This window comes from Ursus maritimus, unplaced genomic scaffold (assembly GCF_017311325.1).
Source record: "Ursus maritimus isolate PB19 unplaced genomic scaffold, ASM1731132v1 scaffold_36, whole genome shotgun sequence".
Classification (NCBI taxonomy): Eukaryota; Metazoa; Chordata; class Mammalia; order Carnivora; family Ursidae; genus Ursus; species Ursus maritimus.
The window spans coordinates 105,428-127,276 of NW_024426230.1; the positions used below are offsets into that span (position 1 = coordinate 105,428).

General features: G+C 42.3%; 1 protein-coding gene across 1 annotated transcript; it reads left to right on the forward strand.

Annotated features, from left to right (window-relative positions):
- Positions 1–4,799: 4,799 nt before the first annotated feature.
- On the forward strand, positions 4,800–21,614 carry METTL3 (methyltransferase like 3). Its single transcript, XM_008711135.2, has 11 exons — positions 4,800–5,238; positions 16,176–16,393; positions 16,477–16,881; positions 18,218–18,393; positions 18,988–19,204; positions 19,427–19,614; positions 19,990–20,028; positions 20,205–20,313; positions 20,436–20,501; positions 20,644–20,756; positions 21,391–21,614. The coding sequence occupies exons 1-11, from the start codon at positions 5,139–5,141 to the stop codon at positions 21,500–21,502; spliced, it is 1,743 nt and encodes a 580-aa protein (XP_008709357.1). The 5' UTR covers positions 4,800–5,138; the 3' UTR covers positions 21,503–21,614.
- Positions 21,615–21,849: the final 235 nt, after the last annotated feature.

Here is a 21,849-nt window from a genome sequence, read left to right on the forward strand (position 1 = left end):
TCTGCCTCACAGTCTGACAGTTCTTCCTGCCCCAAACTGCTTTCAATCCTTTTTTCCTTTTATAGGTGTTACTCCCCATTAAAACTTTTGGAATCCTAATTCTGCCTCAGCTTCTGCTTCTCAGAGTTTTCAACCTGTATTACTCATGAAAAAGGCCTACATTCTTCTGGCACATTTTCATCTTTCACAAACTCCTACTCCTGAGGCTCTGATTACCATCCCTGGAACTTGTTCGTAAACCAAGGAGTGTCTGTCTCCTAACCCCCAAGACAGACTTCACTAGTATTACTCTCAATTAGACCCAACTTTGACTTTTCCTTTCCTTGTTTTTTTCTAATGTTTAACTTTTTAAAAAATTTATTTATTTATTTGTTTATTTATTTATTTATTTGAGAGAGAGACAGAGAGAGAGCGTGCATGAGCCCGGGGAGGGGCAGAGGTCAAGGGAAACAAGCAGACTCCCGGCTGACCAGGGAACCTGACGCTGGGCTCGATCCCAGGACTCTGAGATCATGACCTGAGCCAAAGTCAAGAGCCAGATGCCCAACTGACTGAGCCACCCAGGCGCCCTTAACTTTTTTTTTTTTAAGATTTTATTTATTTATTTGACAGAGAGAGACAGCCAGCAAGAGAGGGAATACAAGCAGGGGAGTGGGAGAGGAAGAAGCAGGCTCCCAGTGGAGGAGCCCGATGTGGGACTCAATCCCAGAACGCTGGGATCACGCCCTGAGCCGAAGGCAGACGCTTAACGACTGAGCCACCCAGGCGCCCCCCTAACTTTTTTTTTTTTAAGATTTTTAAAAACGAATCTCTACTCCCAACGTGGGCCTCGAACTCATATTCCTGAGATCAAGAGTTGCATGCTCTTCCAACTGAGCCAGCCAGGCACCCCTCTAATGTTTAATTTAATAAGAGATTGATTAACCTCAGTGGACATTTTGCTTTTGATCATATAATAAAAATTGAGTAAGAAAAAAAGGAAAAAATCCATTTAGTATTTAGTCAGTATTGTGAATGTTTCAGTAATCCATTGTTATGCAACAAACCATTCCAAAACTTAGTATCTTTTTTTTTTTTTAAGATTTTACTTATTTATTTGATAGAGAGAGAGACAGTCAGGGAGAGAGGGAACACAAGCAGGGGGAGTGGGAGAGGAAGAAGCAGGCTTCGCAGAGGAGCAGGGAGCCCAATACAGGGCTTGATCCCAGGACTCCAGGATCACGCCCTGAGCCGAAGGCAGATGCTTAATGACTGAGCCACCCAGGCGCCCCCAAAACTTAGTATCTTAAACAATTATATATTGTTTAATGTGATTCCATGAATTGTTTAGGCAAGCCTCAGATAAGATGTCTTGTCTATGTTCCATGTGGTGAGGATTGAGCTCACTTGGGCAGCTTTGATTTGGGCTGGAGGATCCAAGATGGATGCATTCACTTCTGGCCCTTCAACTGAGTGGCTGGAATGTTGGAGCCTCTTTCCTTATTGTCTTTTCATCCTCTGGGCTCCTTTCTCTTTCAAGTCTTTCAATCTCCAGGACCTCTCTCTCTTCCTCTCTCTCAGGGTACATGGGCTCCTATGATGGCTTGGGTCTCTAAGAAGGTAGAAGCAGAAGCCGCAAGCAGCAAGGGCTCTTAAGGCCTAGGCTCTGAAACTCAAAGAATATCAGTTCTGCCACAGCCTGTTGGCCGAACTAGTCAGAAGACCTGCTCAGATTCAAGAAGAGGGAAAATAAGCTTTACCTCTTAAAAGGAAGAGTGGCCAAGTCACCCTGCATAAAGGCATATGGGATGGGAGGCGTTGTGCCTAACTCTAGAAACGATCTACCACAGCGGATATAAAGAAAAGTTAAGAAATGTAGTGCACAGAGCACTCATTTGCTCACAACTAGACTTGCACTCTGTCTTGATTGGAAGAGGGCTGGGTAAGGTTCCTTGCCCTGTGCACTGCTTAGGATGGTATGCAGACTGGCTAAGAGAGGGCAGGAAATTGGTCATGAGGAGTCTAGAGAGAATCCCTCTATAAGCAGCGCATGCTGAGTGGCCCTCCCGTGCTCCTAAAATTTGCCTGATTTACTACTGTGATAATTTACCCAAAGTGAATGTGAAAGCAGACTTCTGGAAGCTGCCCTTGATCTGGTTGACTTTCAGGAATACCTGTGCTACTTCTTTGGCTTCCTCTGTACTTAAGGGGAGGCAATACAGGCCTTAGATATCTTGAGTTCTACCAGAGACTGAATCTCTTCCACTAGAAAATCCTTCCTTTCCTAGACAAAAATGCGTGTATTGTTCAGAGGTTAACCTATGGATTTCCATCTTCAAGATGAATCAACTCCTTTCTTCTACAAGGATATGTCCAATACTCTTTTCTCCCCCAAGACTATTTAACTTCACTGCTATATAATTTCTATATATTTTATTTCTATGTGTTAAGAATCTTGAAAAAAAAAGTGCTCTTATAATAAGTGAGGGATTCAGATTTGTGAACAATGAACTCTTAACAATTCTATAATTTAGGGGTACCTGGGTGGCTTAGTTGGTTAAGTGTCTGCCTTCAGCTCAGCTCATGATCCCAGAGTCCTGGGACTGAGCCCCACATCGGGCTCCCTGCTTAGCGGGAAGCCTGCTTCTTCCTCTCCCTCTGCCTGCCACTGCCCCTGGTCTCTCTGTGTCAAATAAAGGAAAAAAATCTATAATATAGCATTAATGGTATCATCTTACTTCAGGAATGATACATGTGTCTAAACATAGGGCCACACAGGATACATCCCAAATGAAAGTACAAAAGCATCCCTTGTCCACTTTCTTGGCAGTTGCTAGACCCAGGTAGTTAAAGGAAGCCAAAACTCTTAGATAGAGCAGTCCCCTTGAGTAGTCTTCCGTGATCTCACATCAGCCAAATTTCTAAGAGTATTTCAGTTGAGGAAGACAGCATTTTCATTTTAATTAAGTGTAATCCTGAGAATTATTATTATTATTATTTTTTAAAGATTTTATTTATTTATTTGACAGAGAGAGAGACAGCCAGCGAGAGAGGGAACACAAGCAGGGGGAGTGGGAGAGGAAGAAGCAGGCTCCCAGCATATAGGAGCCTGATGTGGGGCTCGATCCCATAACGCCGGGATCACGCCCTGAGCCGAAAGCAGACGCTTAACTGCTGTGCCACCCAGGCGCCCCAATCCTGAGAATTAAATGTCCAGAGATAACTCAAGTGAGCCCATATACATTTCTGTGTCCTCTGCTTGAGGGCTCACATATAAAGTCATGCATCACAAACAAACAAACAAACAAACACCAAACACACAAAGTTATACATCTCAAAAGATGGTGTAAATTGCCTAGTAAGTATATTAAATTGAGAAAAAAGGTTGGAAATGAATATTTTGATCACTACAAAATCTGCACAGTTCCTAGCACATAGTAGTCACTCAACAAATATTTGCTGAATAACTGGATGAAACTGCTACATTCCAAGACACATCTTTCTTCTCAATAGCCTCCCCCCTCATTTTCACCTGTTCCTTCCCATTACTATCCGTAACCAGCTTCTGAGTTAATTAAAGGCCCTATCACCAAACACTAATTGAAATAAACTACTAACTGAGGTGCTTTGCTGGCTTCACTGGTAGAGCATGTGACTCTTTTATAGGGATCGTGGGTCCAAGCCCCATGTTGGGCATAGGGCCTACTTTAAAAAAAAAAAGGCTACTATTTTCCCACCTCTAAACTCTCCTTCCTCACCATCTCAATCCAACTAGAACACTAGATTAATCTTTAAAGAGCTGCCTATTCACAAACCCTAAAGTGTTCCCTGCTGTATTCTGAATAAATTGCAACTTCTTTACCAAGGTAACACGTACCCTTTGCCATCTGGCCTCAAATATGGCAACAAAAATATCCTCCTAAATCTTTAATGTAATTCTCTTTGTTCTAGCAAACCAATCTGGATTGTCAGGACATACATCATGCTTTCCTAACTCTAGATCTTTGCTTTTTATCATGTCCTCAGCCTCCAATTTCCTCCTATAGCTTCACCTGTTGAAGCCCTAGCTGTCATTTCAAGCCTGAACATTTTTTAAGTAGGTTCCACGCCTGGATCCCAGGACTCCGGGACCATGACCCCAGCAGAAGGCAGACGCTCAACTGACTGAGCCACCCAGGCGTCCCCGAATAAAATCTCAACAAAAACAAAAACAAAAACAAAAACTCTGCATCCTCAGTCCTCCTCTTTCTTTTTAAAAATAAATGTGATTTTTAAAAAAATTTTATTTGAGAGAGAGAGATCACGGGTGGGGGTGGGTAGGGAAGGAGAGGGAGAAACAGACACCCTGCTGAACAGGGAGCCAGTCATGGGGCTAGGCCCCAGGACCCTGGCATCATGACCTGAACCTAAGGCAGATGCTTAACCAGCTGAGCCACCCAGGTGCCCCAGTCCTCCTTCTCTTTCAAAGAAGGTCACTTTCAGGCACCCACCCATAGACTGTAAACCAATGTAATAGCTGAATCTTTATAAATGAATGCATGAAAACATAAACCTGCAATACAGCGGAAAAGGTATGTTAGTATCTAACTGGCAAAATGAATTAGTTGTCTTTCATTTTAAAAATCTGTACTACCTGGGCACCTGACTGGCTGAGTCAGTGAAGCATACAACTCTTGATCTCCAGATGTTGAGTTCAAGCCCCATACAGGGTGTAGAGATTACTTAAAAATAAAATCTTAAAAAAAAAAAAAAATCTGTACTACACTTGCTGCTCCATTAGCGCTGTCTTAACACCCTGGGTCAACTCACAGGAGTCACTCATCCCCTTATATTCAACATGGCCGCATGCGCCTCTATAAGCAACATGGTTGTTCTGCCAGGCACTAATATGGCAACCACAGCTTCACTGCACCCAGAAGAACGAGAGAGCTCCCATTGAAAATATTTCCGCCATCCTGCCAACACCTAAGGTGGCTGTCATTTCAGCTTCAAAGCGAGAGGGAAACGGAAAATGACTTCCCGGCTAGCGCATTCCCCGGATCTCTTTCCGGTCAGCCTGGGGGTGTCCGCGTGAGAATTGGAGATTTCCTGCTGGTGGGGCTGGGAGGTGCTAGTCCACCGCGCCTGATTCGAGACGGGTCTCCGCTGAGAGACTAAAGATGTCGGACACGTGGAGCTCTATCCAGGCCCACAAAAAGCAGCTGGACTCGCTGCGAGAGAGGCTGCAGCGGAGGCGGAAGCAGGACTCGGGGCACTTGGGTGAGGCGCGGGGCGTCCGGGCCGATGTTTAGCCAGGGAGGGCGGGAGGGAACCCTGGAGAAAAAGAGCTCCCCAGTCAGCACCCTTTCCCAAGCGGCCATTACTTTAAAGCCTGGTGCATCAATATTCTCCTCTTCACCCTCAGCACACAGACGCTTCGTTCTCCTGTACGTAGTGGCAGTTCCGTTCCACCAAGGCAGGCCTTGGTTCCTCCCGTTCACTTTCTTGGGACAGAGCCTGGCATCACCACCCCACCCCACTCGCGTCCGCTTGGCTGACTCCTCTTAAGTTTGCGAGAGCATTGCCTTTGCTAGGCCTCTCAGCCCCCCATCCCTTGAAGCAGTAAGTTACCCCCCCCCCTTTTTTCCTCCTGTGGCGCTTTGTTCTTCTGTTATAGCGACTCCTTGTAGTGGTCGTTTCTTTGCCACTGTAACCACCATGAGAGCAAGGACCGTACCTTTATATCCACAGTGCCCAGCTCATTGACCCTCACAGAGTTGCTAAAGGAGTAGAACTGGCATTGTCTTAGCCGTTTATGTCCCAAGCAGAAATCTGAAAATATTTGTTTTATGTTTTTAAACTTTATCTCCCCTCCCGTTGCCCCCTGTGCCAGTCATAAAACTTGAAGGAACCTCAAATAATTGTTTAGTTTTATCTACCCCTATCCCCATCACAAGCCCTGGATTATTTAAGGCAAATCAGTTATAAAGATCTACAAGACAGTGAAGCCATACCATCCTGTGGTAGTTTGTTCCAATGTTTATTAGTATACTGGAGTCCATCTCTGAATCTTGTCTTGGTACATATCAGGTCCATGTGCTCATATTCTGGCCCCTAGAACCTAGATGTTCTGTCAGGACTTTGACACCATAATAAACAAACATCTATTGGGTATTTACAGTGTGCATAAGTCTAGATGGACAAACATAAGTAACACATTGTTCCTGATCTCAGGGAGTTTAAAATTTATTTGGTGTAAAGGATTGATGCTTATAAAAATGCAGTACTACAATATGATATATGTAAAATGCTGAATGAATGAATCCGCGATAAGTATAGACAAGGAAGAGAAAAGCAACAAGAGTTGGCTTTAGTTGGTATCATGAGTTAGCACTTGTGATTTGATCTTGATGGCTGCATAGTACTTAGATAATTAAAGAGAAGTTAAAAAGGGCAGGGCAGGTAGAGGAGGAAGAAATATAAATCCTATGATCACAGATTAATTAGTGTCAATTTTAAGGTCCATTTCACTTTTCCATGGTAATAACTACACTTTGGTATTAACCAAACTTTGTGCCATGGGCAAACCTAACTACTAGAGTGTCGATACTTCATACAGTTTCTTGATAAGCATGTTTAATAATTTTGACAAGATTGTGTTCTCCCTTGAATGTAAATATTCTTTTGGGGGGGGGGCTTATAAATATCTCTTGACTTAATTTCTTGACCCACTTAATAATATATGGTTGATTCCTAGTACATCTGCCTGAGTAATATGGTTAAGACTTCTATAAAAATATTTTTAAGGTTGTACTTAAACATGTATTGTCTTTTGGCCCAGAGCTTTGGCTGGCCCATCTGGTACTGTGGGAATAGATAAAGATAAAATGCAAAATAAACCAGCCTATCACTGTTCTTTCTTTGAATTATTTTGGTTATTCCAAAGAATCTATTTCTTCGAGCATTAGGATTCTTGGGAAAACATGGGACACACTCTATTAGTTTATTAATCAAGTTTTCATGTAAGATATAACCAAAGGCTTGCTAAAAATTTAGATCATTCCATTCTTTTCTCTCAGGAAATAAACATTTTCTTACTACCTCTTGATTTTTATAGCACTACTGAAATCTGATACTTAATTGTTTACTATAAAGCTCAGTGAGAAAAGACAAGGATATTAAATGAACTAAAACGTATCCATATCATTAATGAATGCAAATACCATGGACAAAGAATCATTGGGAGACCTTCCTTAGTTTGGCATTTTTAAAGTACAACTTTTTTTTCAGTTTTGGCAAAATACACAAAAAATTTACCATCTTAACCATTTTTAAGTGTATAGCTCAGTAACTTGAAGTATATTCACATTGTTGTGTGCCAATCTCCAGAACTTTTTCATCTTGCAAAACTGAAATTCTATACATTAAACAGTAACTCCCTATTTTCCTTTCCTGTGCAGTCCCTGGCAACCACCGTTCTACTTTTTGTTTCTTTTTTTTTTTTTTAAAGATTTTATTTATTTATTCGACAGAGATAGAGACAGCCAGCGAGAGAGGGAACACAAGCAGGGGGAGTGGGAGAGGAAGAAGCAGGCTCACAGCGGAGGAGCCCGATGTGGGGCTCGATCCTACAACGCCGGGATCACGCCCCGAGCCGAAGACAGACGCTTAACCGCTGTGCCACCCAGGCGCCCCTACTTTTTGTTTCTATGAGTTTGACTATTTTAGATATCTCATATCTTTTTGTGGCTTATTTCCCTCTAGCATAATGTCCTCAAGGTTCATCCTGTTGTAGCATGTGTCAGAAATTCTTTCTTTCCTTTTTTTAAAAGATTTTATTTGTCAGAGAGAGAGAGCACAAGCAGGGAGAGCAGTAGGCAGAGGGAGAAGCAGGCTCCCCACTGAGCAAGGAGCCCGATGCGGGGCTGGATCCCAGGACCCTGAGATTGTGACCTGAGCCGAAGGCAAGTGCCCAACCGACTGAGCCACCCAGGCATCCCTGTGTCAGAATTTCTTTGCTTTTTAAGGCCGAGGAAGATTCCATTGTATGTTTATACCACATTTTGTTTATTCATTTATCTGTTGGTGGACACTTGGGTTGCTTCCAGCTTTTGGCTATTGTGAATAATGCAGCTATAAGCATCAGTTTACAAATATCTCTTCAAGATCCAGCTTCAAATTTTTTGGATGTATATCCAGAAGTGAAATTGCTGGATCATATGGTAATTCTATTTTCAATTTTTAAAAAGACTTAATTTATTTATTTTAGAGAGAGCACCTGTGAGTTGGCATGGGCTTGGGAGGAGGCAGAGGGAGAGGGAGGGGGAAAGAATCTCCAGCAGACTCCGTGTTCACAGAGTTCGGCACAAGGCTCGATCTCAGGACCCTGAGATCATGACCTGAACCAAAACCAAGAGTCAGTCCCTTAACCAACTGAGCCACCCAGGTACCCCCTATTTTCAGTTTTTTGGGGAACCACCATACTGTTTTCTTTTTTCCTTTTTTTGTTTTTTTTTTAAGATTTATTTATTTAGAGGTGCCTGGGTGGCTAAGTCAGTTAAACGTCTGCCTTAGGCTCAGGTCATGATCCTGGGGTCCTGGGATTGAGTCCCGCGAAGGGCTCCCTCTCTGCATCTCTCTCTCTGTCTCTCTGAATAAATAAATTAATTAAAAACTTATTTATTTTAGAGAGAGATCGAGAGCATGCATCATGCACACGGGTGGGGGGGGGCAAGTGGCACAGAGAGTCTGAGGCAGACTTGGCACTGAATGCAGAGCCCATCACAGGGCTCCATCTCATGACTTTGAGACCATGATCTGAGCTGAAACCAAAAGTCAGATACCCAACCGAGTGTGCCACCCAGCCGCCCCCACCAAACTCTTTTCCATAGAGATAAAGTACAGCTTTTTTTTTTTTAAGATTATTTATTTATTTGAGAGAGAGAGAGAGACAGAGAGAGCACAAATGGGGGAAGGAGCAGAGGGTAAGGGAGACAAGCAGACTCCCTACTGAGCAGGGAGCCTGATGCGGGACTTGATCCCAGAACCTGGAAATCGTGACCTGAGCCAAAGGCAGACACTTATCCAATTGAGCCACCCTACAGTTTTATATTAATAGACCGGCCATATTTTTATGTCTTTGAGCTACTATTTTATCTTTAGCAGAACTTTTAACCAAAGAATAAGCTCAAATATTATGTATTACTTTGTTGAACCCAACACAGAGAATTTTTCATGGGATTATAAATATAGTATCAGTATAGTTGCCAGCATAGTGGAAGCACTCAGTAAATGTATTGAAATAATAACTGAACAAATACTTTCTGAAGGAGTTGGAATCCAGAGGTTCTTAATCATTTTTTGCTAGTAATGCATTTTAAGAATAATAAAACAGGGGCGCCTGGGTGGCTCAGTCGTTGGGCGTCTGCCTTTGGCTCAGGGCGTGATCCCAAGTCCCTGGGATCGAGCCCCACATCAGGCTCCTCCGCTGGGAGCCTGCTTCTCTCCCACTCTCCCTGCTTGTGTTCCCTCTCACTGGCTGTCTCTCTGTCAAATAAATGAATAAAATCTTAAAAAAAAAAAAAAAGAATAATAAAATAGTAGAGTCTTTTCCCCAAATGCTATATACGTGTAAAAATTTGCATGTGACTTCAGGAAATTCAGTATTTAAATGTGAGCCCCTCTTCCCAGTAACCTTAAAAGAGGTATTTTCAGCTGTAGTGTCTTGAATGTCATGAAAAGGATACTGCCAGGAGGTGTTATTAACGCAGGGATTCGTAACCAGAATCACATCAGCAGATTATTTTTTAAAAGAACAAGTTTTAAAACAAGTGATTATAGTAAAATTACCAAAGAGAAAAAAAAATGTTAGGGTCCAGTTCTAGGGATTGAAAATATATGTTAAGGGGCACCTGGGTGGCTCAGTTGGTTAAGCATCTGCCTTTGGCTCTGTTATGGTCTCGGGGTCCTGGGACCGAGCCCTGCATTGGGCTCCCTGCTCCCTGAGGAGCTTGCTTTTCGCTCTCCCTCCGCTGCTACCCCTGCTTCTGCATGCGCGCGCTCTCTCTCTCAAATAAATAAATAAAATCTTTAAAAAGAAAAGTCTATTTTAGAAATAGCAAGTAACAGTTGCATGAGAAGTTGGGTAGTATGTTCACATGGTAGGAAAGAAAACCAAAGCATTAACATTTAACCAAAGTTATATATTGTTATTTTAAATGTAAAAGCAGATATAACAATGTCAAGTAGATTGCTTTTTTTCTTTGAACTGTTAGATTCTGGGTTTCATTTCAAATAAACGTAATAGAGAAAATATTTATCAAAGAAATAATGTGATATTATTACATATTTAAGCTAAGTATCTCAACAACCATTATTTATGGTAGTAATGAAAAGTAATGTGGCAATGAATAAGTTATGTTCCCAAACAGAATTTAGGTTTGATTACATTTGATTGCATTTGATTACATTTGATTACATCAAGAATGTTTCTAAAGCACTGATTGAAAATTTGAAATCATGGAAAATGCTTTGTATTTTGACTTTTATTTTATTTATGTATTTATTTTGAAGTAGGCTCCACGCCCAGTGTGGAGCCCAACACAGGGCTTGAACTTAATGACTCTAAGATTAAGACCCGAGCTGATATCAAGAGTTGGACCCTTGACTGACTGAGCCACCCAGGTGCCCCTTGACATTTATTTATTTATTTATTTTAAAATATTTTTTATTTATTTATTGGACAGAGAGAGAGAGAGACACCCAGCGAGAGAGGGAACACAGGCAGGGGGAGTGGGAGAGGAAGAAGCAGGCCCCCAGCAGAGGAGCCTGATGTGGGGCTCGATCCCAGGACCCTGGGATCAGGTCCTGAGCCGAAGGCAGACGCTTAACAACTGAGCCACCCAGGTGCCCCCCTTGACATTTATTTTTAATCAGTGACAATGTTCTCATTTTCTTTTAAGTCACATGGGCAAAAAACAAGCAAAATAGGCGAAATCAAGATGTAATAATAGGTCTCCAAAGAAGGCACACAAATGGCCAACAGGTATATGAAAAGCTCTTCAGCATCACTAATCATCAAGGCAGTGCAAATTAAAACCATAATGAGATATGAGATACACCTCACAATTGTTAGGATGTTATTAAAAAATCAAAATGTAAGTGTTGGCAAGGAGGAAAGGGAACCCTGATTCACTGTTTCTTGGGAATGTAAATTGGTATAGCCATTATGGAAAATAGTGTGGTGGTTCCTCAAAAAATAAAAAATAGAACTACCATGTTTTCCAGCACTCTCACTTCTAGGTATCGAAAGGAATTGAAGTCTGGGTCTCTACCTGCACACAGGTGTTCATTGTGATGCTTACAATAGCCAAGATACGGAAACAGCCTAACTGTCCATCATTGCATGATTGGATAAAGGTAATGGAATATGCATACCATGAAATATTATTCAGCCATAAATAAAGGAAATCCTGTTGCTTATGACAATACGGATAGACCTGGAGGACATTACGCTAAATGAAATAAGTCAGGCACAGAAAGACAAATACCGTATAATCTTACTTAGATCATATTTGAGACACAGACTCTGAAATAGTAAAGTCGTAGAAGTAGAGAGTAGAATGCTGATTGCTGGGGGCTGGAGTGAGGGGAAATGGGGAGGTGATGGTCATAGGGTACAAACTTTCAGTTATGCGAGGTAGATAAGCTGTAGAGATCTGCTATACAGCATAGTGCCTATAGCTAACTATACCGCATTGTATACTTTAAATTTTCTAAGATGATAGGGGGCACCAGGCTGGCTCAGCCTCAGAGCGTGTGACTTTTGATCCTTGGGGTTGTGAGCTCCCGCCCCGTGTTGGGTGTAGAGATTACTTAAAAAAAAAAAATTAAAAGGTAATAAGTAATTTTTTTTCTAAGAGGGTAGATCTTACATTATGTGGTCTTAACAGAAACAAAAATAATAAAAAAGGCTGTGGAATGAAACTTTGGGAGGTGATAGATAGGTTTATGGCCTTCACAGTAGTGATGGTTTCATAGGTGTGTATCCTTATTTCCAAACTCATCAAGTTATATCTGTTAAATATGTTCAGCATTTTACAGGTCAGTCATACCTTAAAGTGCTTGGTTGGTTGGTTGGTTGATTTATTTAATTAATTTATTTTCCCTTAAGGTGGTTTAAAAAAAAAAGTGTAGTGGGTATTATCTATAGGGAGCTTAGGCCTTTTAAAATTTTTATTTAGATAATTTTTATTATTACTTTTTTAGGCCTTTATTTTTTTATTTTTATTTTTATTTATTTTATTTTTTTTAAAGATTTTTAATTTATTTGACAGGGATAGAGACAGCCAGCGAGAGAGGGAACACAAGCAGGGGGAGTGGGAGAGGAAGAAGCAGGCTCATAGCAGAGGAGCCTGATGTGGGGCTCGATCCCAGAACGCCGGGATCACGCCCTGAGCCGAAGGCAGACGCTCAACGACTGTGCCACCCAGGCGCCCCTAGGCCTTTAGTTTTTAAAGATGTATTTAGAGAGAGAGGGCCCGCCAGTGAGTGTGGGGAGGGGCAGAGGGAGAGAATCTTCTAGCAGACTCCCCACTAAGCACGTAGCCTGAAGTGGGGCTTGATCTCATGACCCATAAGATCATGACCTGAGCCAGAACCAAGAGCTAGATGCTTAACTGACTGAGCCACCCAGATGCTGTAGCTGTTTTTTAAAAAACAAAATAAAGCTCATATTAATGGCAGCAGCATATGTAAGGTACCTGGCACAAAGTTTGAACATGAATTAAGGGGGAAAGGTAATGGATAATTTATGGCTTACCCTAAAATATTAAAAATTTCAGAGCTGCATAACAAAGGACCTGTATCCTGGGTATTGACTTAAAACTTACCCACATCTTCCTTTAGCCCCATTTTCTGTTATCATTATCTTTGGTTTAGTAGCTAATATGATTTACTCTCTTTGTCATACTGTAGGAATTAAAGATCTATAACGAGTTATATCAGAATATAATGTATAAAACAAATAGATGTATAATGAGTTATATCAGTGTATAATGAGTTAAATCAGTATATAACATGTAGAACAATTTGTGGATGTAATGCCTGAAATCCTAATTTTTAAAGATTTTGTTTATTTATTTGAGAGAGAGCATGTGGGCACGTGCTGGGGGAGGGGCAGATGGAGAGAGAGAAGCAGACTCCCTGCTTAGTGGGGAGCCCGAGGTGGGGCTCCATCCCAGGACCCTGAGATCATGACCTGAGCCAAAGGCAGGAGCCAAAGGCAGATGCTTAACTGACTGAGCCACTCAGGGGCCCCTGAAATCCTAATTTTTTTTTTTAAGATTTTATTTATTTATTTGTCAGAGCACGCACACAAGCAGGGGGAGCAGCAGGCAGAGGGAGAAGCAGGCTCCCCTGCCGAGCAAGGAGCCTAATGCAGGACTTGATCCCAGGACCCTGGGATCATAACCTGAGCCAAAGGTAGACACTTAACAGACTGAGCCACCCAGGCGTCCCTGAAATCCTAATTTTAAAATACCTTGTTTCTTCTGCCTTAATAATGATATTTACTATTGATTGTGCTTAAATTGCTTAATGAAAGAAATTTTTGGTTACTTCAAAAAATTTTAAAACTTGACTGCTTAAAAAAAAACAGTTCAGAGTTTTATCCCAGTGTAAATTGTAATTGGGGTATTTTAGCTCAAGTTTATTAGACTCCTAGAATCTCTGAATTGCAAGGACTTCAGTAGTCATCATTCAATCCTGTTCAGTGCAGAAATTTTGCCTGTAGTCTTCCAAGTAAGCTAAAATAATAATTGTCACTTATGTTTCTTACATGTTTTTTTTTTTTTTTAAAGATTTTATTTATTTATTTAACACAGACAGAGACAGCCATCGAGAGAGGGAACACAAGCAGGGGGAGTGGGAGAGGAAGAAGCAGGCTTATAGCAGAGGAGCCCGATGTGGGGCTCGATCCCATAACGCCGGGATCACGCCCTGAGCCGAAGGCAGACGCTTAACCGCTGTGCCACCCAGGCGCCCCTTTTTCTTACATGTTTTTAGCTTGGGTCTGTTGCTCTTGAATTCTTTCTTGTCCCGACCTTGAAAGTGCTTCAGGGAACTTTCCACATACACAGTACCTCTTTGCCAAACAAAACAAAGAACTTGTATCAGTTTATCTGGCAAATGTTCTACTCTAAGATTCAGCAGAACATAAAGGAATCCAGTCGTAAGCAAAGTGAAGAAAGTTCGGTCAGTTATTTAACATTTCCAGCTAGTATGGAATTGTGGAGTCTATTTTCCAAGTAGGGTATAACTTATTTTCATAAAATTTAACTGTTCCAGCAAGGTGTTTGATATAGTTCAGATCTATTTTCCTTGGAATTTGTGAGTCAAATTTTACTGGTCAATTCCATTAGAGTAAAAATGTTTAAGTAACCAAAATATTTCTAAATGTAAACTAAGGACTCACTTATATTTTATAATATTTAACAGAATTCTGATACAGGTCCTAAGTTTAATATTTCATTTGTATTTTATTATTTTTTAAAGATCTTATTTGAGAGAGAGAGTGAGCGAGAGAGAGCACAAGCGGGAGGAGGGATGGAGGAAGAAGCAGACTCCTCACTAAGCAGGGAGCCCCACAAGGGGCTCGATCGCAGGACCCCAGGATGGTAATCTGAGCTGGAGGCAGACGTTTAATTGACAGAGCCACCCAGGTACCCCTAAAGATTTTATTTTTAGGTAATCTCTACACCCACCATGGGGCTCAAATTCACAACCCCAAGATCGAGAGTTGCATGCTCTACTCACTGAGCCAGCCAGATGTCCCCATCTGTATTTTAACTAAATAATCATATATATTAAGCTTTCTAAAAGGTAATATGTTATCCTAATTTGAGTTCTTAAGTCTTATTAAGGTTATGATGGCTACCTGTTTGTGAAGTAATAGGGTAAGTGATAAAAATACAGTCAAGAAGTATCATTTGGTGACCAGGGCTTCTGCAAAGTTTTATAGAAAGTATTACTTTTGTGTTTGAGTGTTCAAGGTCACATTCTAGGGGCGCCTGGGTGGCTCAGTCGTGAAGCGTCTGCCTTCGGCTCAGGGCGTGGGATCGAGCCCTGCATGGGCTCCCTGCTCTGCCTAGGAGTCTGCTTCCTCCTCTCCCACTCCCCCTGCTTGTGTTCCCTCTCTCGCTGGCTCTCTCTCTGTCAAATAAATACAATCTTTTTTTTTTTTTAAAGATTTTATTTATTTATTCGACAGAGAGAGAGCCAGCGAGAGAGGGAACACAAGCAGGGGGAGTGGGAGAGGAAGAAGCAGGCTCATAGCGGAAGAGCCTGATGTGGGGCTCGATCCCAGAACGCCGGGATCATGCCCTGAGCCGAAGGCAGATGCTTAACTGCTGTGCCACCCAGGCGCCCCCACATAAATAAAATCTTAAAAAAAATAAAGTCTTTAAAAAGAAAAAAAAAGGTCCTATTCTAATCCTCAATACTGTCATTTTACATACCCTCTGATGTCCAGTGGCCTTAATTCATTAAAATTCGAACTCCATTCCTCAGAAGAGCTGAACACAGCTTAGGTTGTTAGAAATATTTCTGGCTTTAGAATTTGGGTTATTATTTAAAAAACTTGTTTTAAAGGTTTACTTATTTACTCGAGAGAGACAGTGCGTGTGCATATGCACTAGCAGGCTGGGGGAGGGGCAGAGGGAGAGGGAGAAACTCTCAGTAGATTTGCCGCTGAGCTCAGAGCCCATCATGGGGCTCAAACTCAGGATCCGGAGATCAGGACCTGAGGTGAAATTAAGAGTTGGGATGCTTACCTGACTGTGCCACCCAGGTGCCCCTAAATTTGGGTTGATTTTTTCAGGTGTCATTAGGGTGGCTGAAGGGAGGTGGTATGGACATTTAAATCTACCATGCTGCTGATTTCCTTTGAAGCACAGTGGGGACAGGAATTAGGAAAATACCTCTTAGTCAGTAGAAAAAAGCTAAGTGGTTCCCAGAAAATCCAGGATTATCTCAGCAAAGCAGTGAATGCTTGAGTATGATTGAGGAAAGGTGATCTAGTGCTAAATTTGGTCAGAGAATTCTCTGCATGAAATGAAAGTACATGCTGTGAACGTTGGAGAATTTGACTCCTGAGGAGTGTATAGACAGACCTACAGCGGTTGCCCTTTGTCATTTTCTTCACTTTTCTTTACTCGTAGATCTACGAAATCCAGAGGCAGCACTGTCTCCCACCTTCCGCAGTGACAGCCCAGTGCCTACTGCACCCACTTCTGGTGGCCCTAAGCCCAGCACAGCTTCAGCAGTTCCTGAACTAGCCACAGACCCTGAGTTAGAGAAGAAATTGCTACACCATCTCTCTGATCTGGCCTTAACATTGCCCACTGACGCTGTGTCCATCCGTCTTGCCATCTCCACGGTAAGGCAGGGTTGGGATATACCACTTCTTTGCTTTAGTTCATGGTCAGTGTCTTATTTCCTTCTCCTCCCCTCTTNCCCTAGCCAGATGCCCCTGCCACTCAAGATGGGGTAGAAAGCCTCCTACAGAAGTTTGCAGCTCAGGAGTTGATTGAGGTAAAGCGAGGTCTCTTACAAGATGATGCACATCCCACTCTTGTGACCTATGCGGATCATTCCAAGCTCTCTGCCATGATGGGCGCTGTGGCAGAAAAGAAGGGCCCTGGGGAGGTAACAGGGACTATCGTGGGGCAGAAGCGGCGTGCAGAGCAGGACTCAGCCACAGTAGCTGCCTTTGCTAGCTCTTTGGCCTCTGGCCTGGCCTCTTCAGCATCAGAAGCAGCCAAGGAGCCAACCAAGAAATCAAGGAAACATGCTGCCTCGGATGTTGATCTGGAGATAGAGAGCCTTCTGAACCAACAATCTACTAAGGAACAACAGAGTAAGAAGGTAGGGGTACATGGAAATGCTTTCACACATATACTTTGTTTCTTTTCTTTTTTTTTTTTTTTTAAGATTTTATTTAAGTAATCTCTACACCCGTTGTGGGGCTCAGACTTACAACCCCAAGATCAAGAGTTGAATGCTCTACCAAGTGAGCCAACCCGGCGCTCCTCACATAGACACTTTGAATTACAGCTTTGATCGGGAGGGATTTATCCCTAGGGCGAGGAGCAGTTCTTAGGGTTGAAGATTTAGAAAAGTGGTTCTCAACTGGGGATTATTTTCCCCCTTCCATCCCCCAGAGAACATTTGGCAATGTCTGAAGACATTGTGGTTGTCACGACACACAGGAGTGCTACAGGCGTCTGGTGGGTAGAGGCAAGCAATGCTGTTAAGCATCCTACAATAATAGTAGGATAGTCCCCATACAACAAAGAATTACTTCACCCCCAATGTCAATAATGCCAATGTTGAGAAAACTGCGATTTTGAGTGTTTGGCGTTGGAAGAATCATCAGGTAAACGGAAGAGGAACCCAAATATAGGAACAGAGGGAGATGAATGAAGATGAATACTGGAAGGTAGTTACATGGACCATTAATTATGGAAACTGTGAATTGGCAGTTAACTGTGATTCTGAATATAAATAATGGACTCATAAATTCTTATCCATTTGGTATTTCTAGATGTGCAAATATGAACAAGTTAATTTACTTCTCTTCAGCCTTAGTCTTCTCATCTGTGAGGAGGAGGATAACCAGAGGATATCCAGATAACCAGAGTACCCTCCCTTACAGAACTGTTGCATAGACTCAGCTAAAGAGTAAAGTGCTTAGTACTTAGTTATGTAAATGTAAGTGGTTTTGGTGGGAAGGATTGCTGGCTTTTTTTTTTTTTTTTAAGATTTAATTTATTTATTTGATAGAGAGACAGCCAGCGAGAGAGGGAACACAAGCAGGGGGAGTGCGAGAGGAAGAAGCAGGCTCATAGCAGAGGAGCCTGATGTGGGGCTCGATCCCAGGAGGGTGTCGAGCCGAAAGCAGACCCTTAACAACTGAGCCACCCAGGCGCCCCTGAAGGATTGCTTTCCTGGGGAGGGGAAGTTAATTTAATGCTTAGCAGTAGGAACCAGGCTTCTTATATTTTAATTCCACCCCAAATGCAGATCTGTAAGAAAGGACTGAACCCATGACAGATCGCTTCTCCTAGGACTCCAGTTTTCCCATATTAGGTTAGCTCATTCACCTCTTAGAACAGGACATTGTCAAATAGAATTTAAGGAGGTGGTTTAGGGCTCATTTTATCTGTAAACCCTTTTAAGTCTAAGGCTTCTTTTGTCACAGGTCAGTCAGGAGATCCTAGAGCTATTAAATACAACAACAGCCAAGGAACAGTCCATTGTTGAAAAGTTTCGCTCACGAGGTCGGGCCCAAGTACAAGAGTTCTGTGACTATGGAACCAAGGAGGAGTGCATGAAAGCCAGTGATGCTGATCGGCCCTGCCGCAAGCTGCACTTCAGGTGTCTTGGGAGGGAGAGAGGTGGGGTGGGTAGGGCTCCCAGAAGCACTCATTCCTTCTAGTCACTGGGGTTCTGTCTTTCATCCTGTTACTAAATGGTTTTAATGATTTGTCTTAGACCTCCAGATTCTGAAGATGTATTTTCAGTAGTAGTGTTTTGTGGGAGGGAATATAGACGGTGCTCCCAAATAGATGAGAGATTTTTAAAAAATAATGCGCCTTTCTTCTTGCATTAGCAAGGCATCTCTGTCTCTGAAGCCTAGTAGAAGTTAAAGTTCTCTGGAAGGATGATCTTAGTAGAAATAGGAACCTGGGCTCTTAGGTCAGTGTTCTGTTCAGCCCTAACCAGCAAGCCTTTCTTTCCTGTCCTAAGAAAGTTGTCTTTGCTCAGAGAGGAATTAGATTCTTCTTTAGTGTGAATTATGGATTTCCATGTCACCTGCTTCCTTTCTTTGAAAACTCTTGGAGGAAGCTCTCAAGGTAAAATTAGGAGAGGGTAATAAAAGACAAAATTTTGAAACAGTTTGGAACTTGAACTATGGGCTCTAACTCTGGAACACCATTTGATTCTCATTCTCCCTTTTTATTTTCCCAGACGAATCATCAATAAACACACTGATGAGTCATTAGGTGACTGCTCTTTCCTTAACACATGCTTCCACATGGATACCTGCAAATATGTTCACTATGAAATTGATGCCTGCATGGATTCTGAGGCTCCTGGGAGCAAAGACCATACACCCAGCCAGGAGCTTGCTCTTACACAGAGTGTTGGAGGTGACTCCAGTGCAGATCGACTTTTCCCTCCTCAGGTACCTGTCTGCTCAGAAAACTTATTTCAGCTCAGGGACTTCTGAGTAGGGCCGCCGTACATGTAGGAAAGCAGGCATCATCAGCAATCTGTCTTGCTGATTGGGAATGGTGTGGGATATACATATTTATAAGGGATTAGGAAAATCAAATGGAAAAAAGGGACTGGGGCCATGAATCTGAGAGTGAAGGAAGGAAAGATGACCAAATACCACCTCATGCAGTGGATCTGTTGTGATATCCGCTACCTGGACGTCAGTATCTTGGGCAAGTTTGCAGTTGTGATGGCTGACCCACCCTGGGATATTCACATGGAGCTGCCTTATGGGACCCTGACAGATGATGAGATGCGCAGGCTCAACATACCAGTACTGCAGGATGATGGCTTTCTCTTCCTCTGGGTCACAGGCAGGTAATGCAGTTCAAAGATATGTAGGTATGGGCAGATATAGTACAGAGTGAGTACTGGGTGGGAATGAAATCTGGGGTTTTCGTAGCTCTGCTATTAAATGTAAGACTAAGTCAGCCTTTTTTGCTACTGAGACATAATGCCTATTTATAACACAAATGATACCTGATTTCTATTTAACTTCACATTTGTTCCTTGTGAAAGGTAAGGCCATTGAGAATAGATACTGTTTTATGTTTTCATTCTTAGATCTATCCTGTTGCCCTAATGGTGTCTTGCATGTAAATGTTCACTGAATGTCTACTGAAAACACTTCGGTATCTTGAAGGGATAAAAAATACGGACATGAAAGTAGCTGTTTAACCCTTTTCTTTTTAGGGCCATGGAGTTGGGCAGAGAATGTCTGAATCTCTGGGGGTAAGTAGCGATCATTGTGTTGCTTTCTTTTGAAGGAAATAGAAGCGTGATTGCTGTAGTTAGATGTATTCTCTTCTCCCAGAGTATTCCCTGTGAGTCCTTTCCTCTGTAGATGGTACTACCCCCAAAACTGAAGGCCTGATCAAAGCCCTAGTTCTCTTTCTTATGTCCCACAGTTACGAGCGGGTAGATGAAATTATCTGGGTGAAGACAAATCAACTGCAGCGCATCATTCGGACAGGCCGTACAGGTCACTGGTTGAACCATGGGAAGGAACACTGCTTGGTGAGCAGCAGTGGGGCCCAGTTCAATAGGTGGAGGAGAAAGAGGAATTGTTAGACTTCTTATTGAGAAAAAGTTCAAATGCTGGGGGTTCCATAAGGTAATCTGTTCTCTGTGGTGAGCAGGTTGGTGTCAAAGGAAATCCCCAAGGCTTCAACCAGGGTCTGGATTGCGATGTGATCGTAGCTGAGGTATGTGCTTCCCCAGGCATCCAAACCTTCCACATTATTAGGTCAGGTGTGTTCCAGGTTCATTTGATCATAAATATAAACGGAAAGGGCTAGACTTGCAATTTTTGGTAACTTAAAAGTAACTGGAGCCTTGCTTTCCTAGGTTCGTTCTACCAGTCATAAACCAGATGAAATCTATGGCATGATTGAGAGACTATCCCCTGGCACTCGCAAGATTGAGTTATTTGGACGACCACACAATGTGCAGCCCAACTGGTAAGGCGACCAGGACATAGTAGCCCTCCTGTTTATGGTCAAGGATGGATGTTAGTAGAGCTTTACCTTGTATTTCAATAGTCTAAAAATGGGCTTGAGAGGATTCATAAGCCATCCAAGCTGGTATTTAATGTTTGATGGGCCTCTGCAACATTCACTGGAGACCCAACAGGTTTTAAGACTCCAACCACTGCTCTCCAAAGGGTCTCTACTGAAGATCTGCCTCAGTTATTCTATGGGATGTATTGAATCTGCCCCCTGGTGGTGAAGAATCCATTTACTCTCAACAGTTTTAGCATCTTTCATACTGTTAGTAGAGCTTTGAAAGACATGTTGCTAGGATTCTGTTTATCCAAAGAATACTAATTGGCAGCAACTTTGTGAAGTATGCCTGGTTAGGTGTCTCTTTATTAACCCTTAAGTGGTACAAATCCAGCCCGTTCTAACACAAAAATCTGTGCCCAATCCCTAACCAGTCATACTACTCCTCTAATATTCAGGTCTTCTTAAAAAATTGGCATGAATTTTAGGTGAGATGATAGGCAGCCTTAATAAAAGGTATGCATCTTTTAACAATATTAAGCCTTTTAATTCCAGGATTTTTTGGTTTGCCCCTTCTTTATCCTTACTTCAGGATCACCCTTGGAAACCAACTGGATGGGATCCACCTGCTAGACCCAGATGTGGTTGCCAGGTTCAAGCAAAGGTATCCAGATGGTATCATCTCTAAACCTAAAAACCTATAGAAGCATTTCCTTACAGAGCTAAGCACCCACAGCCATGGCTCTGCAGGCTGCACCTGAAGAGTAATATTTGTACACTAGTTTTTCTTCCTTATTTAAATAAAAGTTTGTATCGTAGTTGGGATTTCAAGGTCAAATCTGGCTCTGCCACTTAACAGTGTGTGATCTTGTATAACTTATCTCTCAGTAGGATTTCTTGTATGTAAGCTGGGAATGCTACCTACCTCACTGGGTGTTAAGGTTCAAACTAAATGAGTGCATGGAAAGCACTACAATGTTGATTATACTGTATAGGACCACAATGATTAGCTATCAGTACTACGTGAACATCGTAATCAAGAGGGGTCTCT

What these genes read in the sequence shown, in the direction of transcription:
- METTL3 (XM_008711135.2), top strand. Translation starts at nt 5,139, where the DNA reads ATGTCGGACACGTGGAGCTCTATCCAGGCCCACAAAAAGCAGCTGGAC. An exon ending in ATCGACTTTTCCCTCCTCAG is followed by an intron (nt 19,205 to 19,426) that starts GTACCTGTCTGC and finishes CACCTCATGCAG; the next exon opens with TGGATCTGTTGTGATATCCG. An exon ending in TTCCTCTGGGTCACAGGCAG is followed by an intron (nt 19,615 to 19,989) that starts GTAATGCAGTTC and finishes TTTTCTTTTTAG; the next exon opens with GGCCATGGAGTTGGGCAGAG.